This window comes from Anguilla anguilla, chromosome 3 (assembly GCF_013347855.1).
Source record: "Anguilla anguilla isolate fAngAng1 chromosome 3, fAngAng1.pri, whole genome shotgun sequence".
NCBI classification, from domain to species: Eukaryota; Metazoa; Chordata; class Actinopteri; order Anguilliformes; family Anguillidae; genus Anguilla; species Anguilla anguilla.
This window is the reverse complement of record NC_049203.1, coordinates 1,324,494-1,336,586: the sequence shown is the minus strand read 5'-3', so window position 1 is coordinate 1,336,586 and position 12,093 is coordinate 1,324,494. Positions and strand designations below refer to the sequence as shown.

The 12,093-nt window shown below is 49.0% G+C and overlaps 1 protein-coding gene across 1 annotated transcript in view; it reads right to left on the bottom strand.

Moving 5' to 3' along the window:
• Positions 1 to 411: 411 nt before the first annotated feature.
• Positions 412 to 12,093, bottom strand: part of ebf1a (EBF transcription factor 1a) — a 48,032-nt gene continuing 36,350 nt past the window's right edge. The window contains exons 12-15 of the mRNA XM_035408005.1: positions 11,011 to 11,190; positions 8,093 to 8,287; positions 7,221 to 7,289; positions 412 to 4,165 (exon numbers count right to left, since the gene is read on the bottom strand). Of these exons, the coding sequence (XP_035263896.1) occupies positions 7,222 to 7,289; positions 8,093 to 8,287; positions 11,011 to 11,190 (443 nt within the window). The 3' untranslated portion in view covers positions 412 to 4,165; position 7,221. The remainder of the gene's footprint in view (positions 4,166 to 7,220; positions 7,290 to 8,092; positions 8,288 to 11,010; positions 11,191 to 12,093) is intronic.

Below are 12,093 nucleotides of genomic sequence, written 5' to 3'. Positions count from 1 at the left end.
AGCCATGTTTACTCTCCACTACAGAGCAGAGTGTGCGATGTGAGAAAATTGTGTTTTGCTTCTTGGCTTTATTCCAGCACGATGCGAAACCTGAGGAAGTTGATGTTATATTTATATCTGTTTTTCTAAACTTCTAAAATATAAAATTATGTTTTTTTAAATCATATATGATTGAGGAATATGGATGTGTGTTACTAATAAACTCAGTTAAGTCTTTAAGGTGCACGGCCACAAATATGCGATTAGAATATTCGGAACATTCTAATGCCGATATGACAATCACAACTGCTAGCTGAAATCAATGAAGTTCAAGAACACTGACTTAGAATTTTGAAAAAGTATTCCAAAAAAGTGTGAAATCATTGTTGATACTGTGTACACACAGAACAATTAAAGATGAAAAGGACAAGATCACAGACAAGAAGGAACTTTAATTAAATATTGTGAAAGTTGAAAAGTTATTTTACAGCTCAAAGTTCATCAAAAATGATAACAATCTATACAGTAGTTTTATTTCACTTTTTCCCTATCTATCAATAGAACTGTTCAGTGTGTGCCCAGCCAAAGAAAAAGTTTGAAAACAAGAAACAAGGAAAACCAGCTTTTTAAAAACTTTGTCCATCTTAATTTGTTTACGCAGTTGTTCGGTTCACAGACGACTTGTTACTTTTGTTTTAATTTATCAGTTTTGTCTGTGATTCAGGTACAAGTCCGCCCGTAGTCAAACCACTGAACACATAATTTTATTTAAGAAAGAAAAAGGGGAAATAATGCATAATAATAACCAAATAAATTTTTTTGTTTTTCAACAGCGCGGAACGCACAGGCCAGGAGTCAGCGAGCCGATTGGCTGTCTCATTTACCCAGGATAAATAAGCCCCGCCTGCTTGGGGATAAAGAGCGGTGCGTCCAATCAGAGGGCAGATGGCCAGTGACCTCAGCACACATCGCTATAGCGACCACGCGCCGCAGTGCTAATGCGGCCTGTTCTGTGGAGGCTATTTAATGGTGTTGCTGCTGATCGCGGAAGGGGGGGGGGCGGGGGGGGATTTATCGCTGCTGCATCCGCTACTTATGCGCAGAGATGTCTCTTTAAACGCAAATACGGTATTAAGTGTAACTCTGTCAAGAAAACACAAAAAATACAAAACAAAAGGGCAGGCTTAGCTTAGACTAATAATGTAATGCCCCCCCCCCACCCCCAAGATCCCTGCTGTAACACACATTAAATATTAATCATAGCTCCTCTTGTCTCCTCAACCCCCACCTCCCCCCTCCCTCTGCAAAATGAACAGTACAGTACAGACCCGTCCGCAGCTGATTGGCTGGTTATCCGAGCTCCAAGTGTTAGAAAAGCAACAGCAAGTAAACATCACGCCGAATAAAACAAACAGAAGAAAAAAACAGTTCATTTTGTGCTTTTTTTCCCTCCTTAAAAAAATGTTTTCTGTGGCGACAAAGGATGGCAGCGTGGTTGTACAATACACAGGTGAGGCGATGGGCGGAGGCTTGCATTGTTAAGGCATCTAAACTGCTGGTTCAGATTTCAGTGAGAAAATCAGAGAGAGGATACAGGTACAAAAGCAAGCATGAATAAAGGAAGTTTAAATAAAAAAACAAGAAAAGAAGGAACAAAAGAACCAAAAAAAGGAAAGAAAGTATGTTCATATTATTTCCCTCCTGTCTTCCTAGGTACAATGCACAAAATGCAACCATCACTCTTAGAGGAAAAGAACCCATGCATATTATTATTAAAAACAGTATCAGTTTCTGTAAGCCTCAAAGAGTGAAACAAAAGATATATATTTATATATTCATATATTTTTTTTAAAATCTACATAACTAAATACTATCAGAATAAGATGCTACTTTTTGTCATACATTTATAAAAAAATTCCAAAATTCAAACAAACAAACAAACAAACAAAAAAAACCTTTTCATTAACTTACAAATAATACAAAAATAGACGATGGATTTTCATGGATGGTCATTTTAAAAAATGGAAGCATGGCTTTAAAACAATACAAAAAAACAAAAAAACAATACAAATGAAAAATATCAAAATCACATTTAAACAGCAAGAACAGCAGTGGATGAGGAAACTAAACAGGTCGGCACTTCATCACATAGCGAACATACACAATAAAATTAAACTAGGGGAGGGAAGCAATGTACACAATCTGGAGATAAATACATTATTTATATGGATAATTTACAAAAATCCCCTCGCATTTTCAAAATCCTTTTATTTTTCCATTGGTGCGTTTGCAAGCTAATGTTGGTGGGATCTTGAGCATGTGGTAAACATAACATCAAAGACACTACTGTTAAGCTGCCTTAAGACATTTTAATGTATAAATATATTTTAAAAGAATGACTTTGGCAACAAAAAAAAGCCTAATTACAAAAACTAACATAGGTTTTTCTATATACAAAACATTGATAGAAATTGAACAGCTGCAACGATTAGACTGACGTTTGCTGGGTTTTGACACTACGTTTGAGAAGCAGGTTAGTACAGTGCTGGCTTAATAAACTAACGTCCCCTAGTTAACAAAAAACTTCTATTTGTTCCAGCACTCTTTTCTCCGACCTTCAATCTTGTTAAAAGGCAAAAATAAGGAGCTCAAACATAAAGGGTGAATCTTATGATCACAGTCTCATTATGAAAGAAAAAAAAAAACAATACAAAAACAATACCCCCCCCCCAAAAAAAAAAAACCCCAAAACAAACAAAAAATAAAACACACACACACAGAATTCCTTCACAAGGACCTACAAATATAAAAGCTTTCCTTCGTATAGTGAAAGTCCAAAATGGCAAAAAACACATTGATTGCATGTTTGTTTCTCCATTGATATTCCTGCACTGGGTAGCAGCAAAGTTTTTTTTTTTTTTTTTAAATAAAGGGCTCTGTTTACTTTCTCTAGGCCCGATACCTTCAGCTGTCCTGCCTCACATTGGGTTCATAAGACACAAGGTCCACATTATGGGGTCCCTGTTTATGGGGACCTGATACACACACACACACACACACACACACACACACACACACACACACACACACACACACACACACAGACTGTGAGTTTACTGCGCAGAGAGTGAGATATCTGCACTGTATGAGCCATGATACACACACACACACACACACACACACACACACAGAGTGTGAGACCTCTGCACTGTGGGGTCGTCATACACACATGGAGAGTGTGAGATGACAGCATAGTGGGGCTGTGATACACACAGAGTGTATAATCTCTGCCTCATCAGGACCTGATACACACTGAGTACTAGATCTCTGTGCTGTGGTGTTGCGATACACACACACACAGGGGTGTGATCTCTGCATTGTGGGGTACCTGCTTCTGGTACCTGAATCTGGCTTGTTTCAGTGGGACGAGAAAATGAAGAACAAACATAACAGTGGCTACTGGCTGATGCCATTGGCATACAGTGTGATGCTCGAGATAACCCAAAGGGAACTCTGTGCCTATCAACACCTGTGGAAATTGGCTCTTTAAAAAAGGTCTTTCCATCTAACCTGGAAATTATTTCTAGAACGATTTAAATAAAAAGTAACTTCTTCATTAAAATATGACAGCATTTGCCAGGTAGAGCTGACTGACAGCCCCGCCCGTATGACCTACTCTAGGATTGTTCAAAAAACTCTCTCCTCTACCGCCAGCTACATCGTTCTTCCATTCCAGACTTCAAACACACTGCTTTGATCAGCATCATAAATAAAAACAACACAAACCTTATATAGTGTTTTTTTGTGTGTGTATATTACAGTTTGTAAAAAGGCATTAGTTTGTTTGCTAAAATCAAAAAAGCTAACAGACAAACAAGCAGAACGTTTCCAGAAATAAATATCCCCTCCCTTACATCAGCAGGGTTCGAATGCATGTCCCCAAAAAGCTCCAACAGGTGATTACGAGGTTTAGAAATTTAAAAACCAAAAAAATGTTGCAAATTGTCATTTTATGTTTTTCTTCTTTTTTTTTCCTGTTCAAACGTGATTCCTTAGCAAAGGGCCTGAGTTAAACTTTACATAATTCATCCAGAGTCACATTCCGTCCAAAACTGGGAGTCCAAAACGTGTCCTCGTCTTCATTCACAAATCCTCTACATCGGTGGAACAATCATTCCAGGAATTGCTGTGGGGTAGAAATAAAAGGGAAGGGGCAGTCCATTAGTCATGTGATCACACTCAGCATCATCTGTCTTCCAACAGTCACAAAACACAATCTGTTCTTACATCTGCAGGAGACACTGAAGAAATATATACGCAACAAATAAAACACCTTTTCTACAGCACTTCTAATTAGGCATGAGACCAGCCATCGAAGCACTTGATTACTGCCTTTTCAAAAGCAGTTTATGTAACACGGCTATTTTTATTTATTTATTTATTTTTTGCTTCCATTATGGTAAACTATTAATTGAGCAGATCCAGGGCTGTGGATAAAGACTCAAGTCAACTTTAGAGAAGGAAAATTTCCCTTTGACGAAAGAAACATCTCCCACCCCCCACCACTCCCACACACCCAGCAAACACAGAACAGACACACAAAAAACCCCAACCAATGGATGGCTATGATACTAGAGACAAGGGCTTTAAGAAAAGAAACCATTTTCACATGCCGTGTGTGTGATCTCACTGGTGAAATGCAAATGGACGGACAGAGCAGCTCAGGAAAAAGGGAGATGTTTTTCAGCTGTATTGATATTCTGTTGTTATCCACACAGATGGTTTATTTGGGCCGAGGAACAGGACCCATCCTGTCCCAGGTGTGCTTCTCTGGAATTCGTGGTCTGGGCTGACAGATCGCAGGGTTGCTGCTGGGGAGTCTTTATTTAATGTATACCTCTTGGAGGGAAAAAGTGCTTATTACTGCAGGTTTGGCCTGACACAAGTTACTGCTGACAAACAGAAAACAAGACAGGGACTGTTTCTCTGCAGCCGGCTTCTGCTCCCCGGCTCAGTGTGGAAGACTGCTGAAGCAGTCAAACGGGTGATAACGCAAAGCTATGATAACGCAAAGCCACGATAACACAAAGCCACGATAACGCAAAGCTGCGATAACGCAATGCTACGATAATTTTAAAGCTACGATAAAACAAAGCCACGATAACGCAAAGCTATGATAACGCAAAGCCGCGATAACACAAAGCCACGATAACACAAAGCCACGATAACACAAAGCCACGATAACACAAAGCTATGATAACACAAAGCCACGATAACACAAAGCTATGATAACGCAAAGCCGTAATAACACAAAGCCACGATAACACAAAGCTACGATAATGCAAAGCCGTAATAACACAAAGCTACGATAACACAATGCTATGATAACGCAAAGCTATGATAAGGTAAAGCCAGGATAACACAAAGCCACGATAACACAAAGTCATGATAACACAAGGCTTCTCTAGTTCATGGAAGCACAAACGATGCTCACTCTCAGCATGCTGTACTTCCTGTATGTGCTTCTCTATGGAAATCTCCCACACCAGTATGCTGAGCTGGGCAGATGTAGGCACTGCTAGAGCAGGACCCCGTTACACCAGCACTTCACCTGGCCTAACAGACCTGCCGTTAATAACGCCATCCTCCCTGACCTTACTCAAACGGGCAGGTTTCCGGCCCGCGCAACACCATCCCGGGGCAAAACAGGAAATGAAAAGGGAACCATCAGCTTGGTGCGGGTAGTGCGTTTCTGTTACGATCATGACCAGGACACCCGTGAGCGCCCTGAGGCTCCAGAGGGGTCATATCCCAGCCGCGTTCAGAGCACAAGAGCATTTTGGCCTTTTGCACGGTTATGACCGCACACTGGCTTCCCGGGGGTGCGGGGGGGGGGGGGGGGGGGGGGGGGGTGCCAGTTTCAGGGGGGTCTGGCGAACCCGGCTCTCGGCAGCGCAGAGCACGCGATCCGTCCTCCCTGAGAGCCTGCTGGCAGAACGAGCCCTCTCCCCTGTCCCACAATGCCCTGGGCCAATGCCAGGCCCTTTATTTACTTAATTCTTTAAAAGGGTCTCCGGGCCCTGCAGGGGACCGCCCCCCCCCCCCCCGTGCGGAACTATTTCTGAAAAATAAAAAAACAGAAATAAGAGAGGGGAGCGGAGGGAAGAGAGGGGAGCGGAGGGAAGAGAGGGGAGCGGAGGGAAGAGAGGGAAGAGAGGGAAGAGGAGGGAAGAGAGGGAAGAGAGGGAAGAGAGGGAAGAGGAGGGAAGAGGAGGGAAGAGAGGGGAGCGGAGGGAAGAGAGGGGAGCGGAGGGAAGAGAGGGAAGAGAGGGAAGAGAGGGAAGAGGAGGAACGCATGCGGGGGCGCTAAGCGCTAGGACTCTGCCTCCCTTTGCCAAACACCAGGAGTCGGCCGCTGGCCTTTGGCCCAGTGCAAGGAAAGAAATAAACAACACAAGACAAAAGAAAAAAAATAAGGGGAGAGATCAGAGCAGAGAGAAAGAGAGAGGGAGAGAGAGAGAGAGAGGGAGAGGGAGAGAGAGAGAGAGAGGGAGAGGGAGAGGGAGAGAGAGAGAGAGAGGGAGAGGGAGAGAGAGAGAGAGAGAGAGGGAGAGGGAGAGGGAGAGGGAGATTCCTGTGTGAGCACAATTCCTCTCTTTGCCAGTGTACTGCAAACTGCATGACCCTCCCATCCCCACACGCACCCCTCCCATCCCCACACGCACGCTTTTAGGGTTTTTCTTCTAAGGGCCAGTTGTGGATGAAACCTGAATGCATTCAGAATGTGTGCCTTAGTTCTCCTTCAACACAGTTTCATTTAACCATACAACTCGCTGGCCTGGGGATGTCGTTAGCCAGGGTTGGCATTATTAGTCAGCTGTAAATGAGGTTAATTGACTTATTTTTTTCCTGTGTTGATTGCAAGGCGATGTACTATTTCCTCCCATCAAGGCGGTGAAAATGTGTGTGTGCCGTACAGCGTGTAACAGACTGCAGGAATTCAGGCTAAAGACCGGGGGAAAGCAAATTAAATGAGGTTTTATAAAAAACACACAAACAGGAAACAGGAAACAGAGAAGCTAGCACAGACGCAGATGAAAGCAGACAGGAAGTGAGGTGCAGGAAGTGAAAGGGGAACTGAGAGGCATGTGGCATGCGCTCTGATCCGGGGGGGGGGGGGGGGGGGGGGGGAGGGGTGGATGGAGGGATGAGCGGATGGATGGAGAGCAGGAGTTACGTACTTTAGGAGAAGGATAGACCCTGCAGTGTGCCGGCTGTAGAGTACTTGCTAGAGTCCACAAAAGACTGATCTGAGAGGAGGGGAGGAAGAGGGTGAGGCAGGGGGGAGGAGGGGAGGAAGAGGGGGAGGTGGGGGGGAGGAGGGGAGGAAGAGGGTGAGGCAGGGGGGAGGAGGGGAGGAAGAGGGGGAGGTGGGGGGGAGGAGAGAGAAGAGCGAAGTGTTATTTACAGGTGAAGCATAGAGGCTGGTTAGGGTCAGAGCACACAGGGGTTAGAGCCGCACGCCGTGGGGGGGTGGGTGGGGTGGGGGGGGGGGGGGTTAAGGGTACTGCTGGGTCCTCTGTCGCAGGAAGCTCTCCCAGCACCTGCTCTTACCTGTGCAACACAACATTCCGCAGCGGAAACAGACACTTTCATCTTCACAACAGAAAAGTCCCATTTAATCACATGACACACCTGGAACAAGGTAGGACAACGTAACCCCGCAACCTGTAAACCAACATCAGCGCAATGCATTGTGGGATATCTACACATAGACAGGCACTGGAAGCACTCGTGCATGTGTGTGTGTGTGTGTGCGTGTCTGTGTGTGCATGTGCGTGTGTGTGCGTGTCTGTGTGTGCATGTGCGTGTGTGTGTGTGCGTGTCTGTGTGTGCGTGTCTGTGTGTGCGTGTTTGTGTGAGCGTGTTTGTGTGAGCGTGTGCCTGTGCGCGCGTGCGTGTGTGCGTACATGTCTGTGTGTGTGTGTGTGTGTGTGTGTGTGCGTGTGTGCGTACATGTCTCTGTGTGTGTGTGTGTGTGTGTGTGTGCGCCTGTGCGCGCGTGCGTGTGTGCGTACATGTCTCTGTGTGTGTGTGTGTGTGCGCCCCTCACCTTGCAGCCCGTTGCCGTTGGCGCTGGTGCAGGTGGGCGGGGGCGAGGTTTGGGGCCGGACCACGGGGGCGAAGGCGCTCTTCTGCTTGACGGCCGACACCATGTTGGCGGGAGAGAAGGAGAAGATGCCCGACGAGCTGCTGCAGTTGGAGGGCAGGCTGGTGGAGGACGCCATCGTGGGGCTGGAGGGCACGACTGGGCACAGGGAGGGGGCACAGTGAGCAACGACAGAGATACAGCACAGAGATACTGCACAGAGCTACAGCACAGAGTTACAGCACAGAGATACAGCACAGAGCTACGGCACAGAGTTACAGCACAGAGATACAGCACAGAGTTACAGCACAGAGCTGCAGCACAGAGACACAGCACAGAGTTACAGCACAGAGATACAGCACAGAGACACAGCACAGAGCTACAGCACAGAGATCTACAGCACAGTGTTACAGCACAGAGATCTACAGCACAGAGCTACAGCACAGAGATCTACAGCACAGAGCTACAGCACAGAGATCTACAGCACAGAGCTACAGCACAGAGCTACAGCACAGAGATCTACAGCACCGAGCTACAGCACAGCGCTACAGCACAGAGTTACAGCACAGAGCTACAGCACAGAGCTACAGCACAGAGACACAGCACAGAGTTACAGCACAGAGCTACAGCACAGAGCGGGCTGGAACACTAAATGGACAGGGGTTTGAGGGACAGGAGAGGGGAAGATGGAGGGCTGGTGTGGGATAGTACTGGCCTTTCTAAACTCCTGCACAGTCAATGCAGCATTTAAACACTTTACTCAAAAGGGAAAAGGAAAACCAGCAAGAACAGAGTGACGTAACTGTGGTATTACAGCGGCTCCAGGGAACATTAACACAGCGCTTAAAGATCAAGTCAGTCTGTTCACAGGAACATCCAGTCTTCAGCATCACTCCGTCTTAATTTAACTTCCAAAAAAAAGAGAAAGAAAACGGAGGTCCCGTGTGCCAGTCACACGCCTGACGGATCGTTGCACGCGGTACAGCTGAGCGTCACATCAGAACCACGTTTATCCAACTCTCCACCGCCTCTCAACACACAGAGAGCATTTTCTCCCTCAACGATTTTTACAATCGAAGCCTTCATACATCACCCCCCCCCCCCCCCCCCCCATAGCCCCCGCTCACTTTACTGTTGTTATTAGCTCACGTTTAAAATTTTATAGCGCTTCCCAGGGAGAAAAAAAAATTACTATTAATGTCATAATCCATTTATGAAGGCCTAACTAATCAATTAATGAAAATTGGAACTACAAAGCCGGCCAGCGTATTGATTGAGAGTGTCTGCGCCTCTGGAAATACTTGTTAACATCGTGGAATCAAAGTGCCGAAATTGAATTGCTACTCCTGCAATTAGTTTATTGATTTAATTAAGAGTCTTTAATTGAGGAGCCGAGGGGGAAGATTGGTGTTGCCGGAGTGGTCAGGCGTTATGGACGAGCTTTACCGGGGGAAGTGTGATCTCTCTCTCAGCCCCCTCTCTTAAAGAGACAGGCACATCACAGGTGCATCGCGGGGAGAGCGGCGGGTTCTGTTTTCACACTGACGTGTGTCAGTATCGAACCGGCGGCGCCTGCAATCAGTCTGAGAGCTGTGAAGTGCAAATTGTTTACCGACAACTGTGGGTGTGTTTTCGTCTTATTTCTTTTTAAAAAATGTTTTTTAGATTTCTCACCAGGATCTCCTCGTCACCCCGCAACAGGAAGCGCGAACGCTCGGGAAGCGCTAGGGAAGCGCTCGGGAAGCGCTCGGGAAGCGCTAGGGAAGCGCTAGGGAAGCGCTAGGGAAGCGCTCGGGAAGCGCTCGGGAAGCGCTAGGGAAGCGCTAGGGAAGCGCTAGGGAAGCGCTAGGGAAGCGCTCGGGAAGCGCTCGGGAAGCGCTAGGGAAGCGCTAGGGAAGCGCTCGGGAAGCGCTCGGGAAGCGCTAGGGAAGCGCTAGGGAAGCGCTAGGGAAGCGCTAGGGAAGCGCTCGGGAAGCGCTAGGGAAGCGCTAGGGAAGCGCTCGGGAAGCGCTAGGGAAGCGCTAGGGAAGCGCTAGGGAAGTGTCGCTCTGCGCGTTTCACGCCGTAATTAACCCAAACAAACACACCGGTGCGCGAGGAGGAGTCCTCTGTTTGCGTAATCAGAAAAAAGGCCATCACTTAAGCGGGAGGAGGAGGAGAGAAGAGCCAGCGAGCGGGGAGAGGGAACAGATCTCAGATTAAGGGGACAGGGAGAGAGACGCCGCCCCGCTGGAGCGCTGGAATGTTCCGGAAGCCCCAGCGGGGACAGTGGCAGACCAGACAGCGCGAGTGTAACGCGCATGGATGCGTGCAGCGAAACATACAGGATAAAAACACGCAAACGTTAGGAATATTTCTCCCGTCATCGTTCAGAGAAAAAATAAAACTGATCCCTCCTTTCTCCAGGGCTACAGATGATGCTGATTACTGGATCAGTGTACGACCGTGAGGTAAAGGGGGATTGTTCTGCTGTGAAAACTAACTAAACATCAAACCTCATTGCAAACAGAGCCATTGGTAGAGAGAGGCAGGGAGGGGCAGTTGGGGTGGACAGGGACAGAAAGTGGGGAAGTAGCAGTGGAGAGCGCTAGTAGGGGGCAGGGAGGGGCAGAAAGAGTTGCGAGGCAGAAAGGGGGCGGGGCGTACTCAGAAAGGGGGCGGGGCGTGCTCAGAAAGGGGGCGGGGACTCAAAGGGGGCGGGCCGTACTCAGAAAGGGGGTGGAGCATACACATAAAGGGGGCGGGGCGTATTCAGAAAGGGGGCGGGGCGTGCTCAGAAAGGGGGCTGGGACTCAAAGGGGGCGGGGCATACACATAAAGGGGGCGGGGCGTACTCAGAAAGGGGGCGGGGCGAGGTCAGAAAGGGGGCGGGCCGTACTCACTGGCGTAGGGCGAGTTGGCGGCAGAGCCGTTGAGGAAGTTGGGCGAGCCGCCCAGCGTGGACATGCCGCCGCCGCCGTAGCCGTTCATGTTGGTGCTGACCGAGCTGTAGCTGCTCTGCTGAGGCGTGGTGCTCGGAACATAACCGTGCGGAGAGACGCTGCTCGTGTTCCGGCTGAAACCTGCCGGAGAGAGGGAGCGAGGGAGCGAAGAGAGGGGAGGGAGGGAGAGAGGGGAGGAAGGAGAGAGGGAGAGAGGGAAGGTTGGAAGGGAAGGAGGGAAGAGGTCAGATTAAATGTCACCGGGTCTGTGGGTAAAAGCACAGCCCTGTGGCTCCAGACCGTCACGGGCAGAACTGGGGGGTGATGGCCGGCGAGTCTGTTTACCGACACCGCTGCCCCGCCCTCTTACCATCCCGCCCCCCGCCCCCCCTGCCCTCCCGGCTCGGACCACGCCCCCCCCCCCGGGTCGGACCGTGCCCCCCGCACACGTGACCCTGATCTCCAGGGTTAGCGGCGCGGCCCGGGCGGCTCCACTCGAGCAAACACACATATATATGATAATGCCCGACCGCGCGGCTCCAGCGGCTCCAGCGCGGCTCGCACCGGAGACGCCGGCCCGGCTGAATTATTCATGCGCGGCGCGGGATTGGTGGACTCCCGCCGCCCAAATCGCCGCGCCTCGCGGTGTACAAACGAGCCGGGAGCTGAAATACATACATTGAGGAAATTTGGGCTGGCAGGACGTGCGTTCTGTTCTGCGCTAAGCTGATGGACAGAGCGGCTGGCAGCACGGCCCCCCCCCCCCCACCCCCCCGCAGACAGCGTGCTCCTCCTGTGAGCGAGCCGTGTCCCAGCAGGCCGTGCGGCGGGGCGGGGGCGAGAGCGCGGGCGATGAGCTGAATCAGGGCCGGGACACACTCCCGCCCCCCGCCCCGCGGGACGCCCCCGCTAGCCGCCGGGGTTAGTGCCGGATTCGGAGCGAGGCTCTCAAAGGCGGTCCAGCGGGACAATATCTCTCTCTTAGACCCCCCCCCCTTACCCTCCACTACCCCCCCCCCCCCCCAAACACACACACCACTCAGA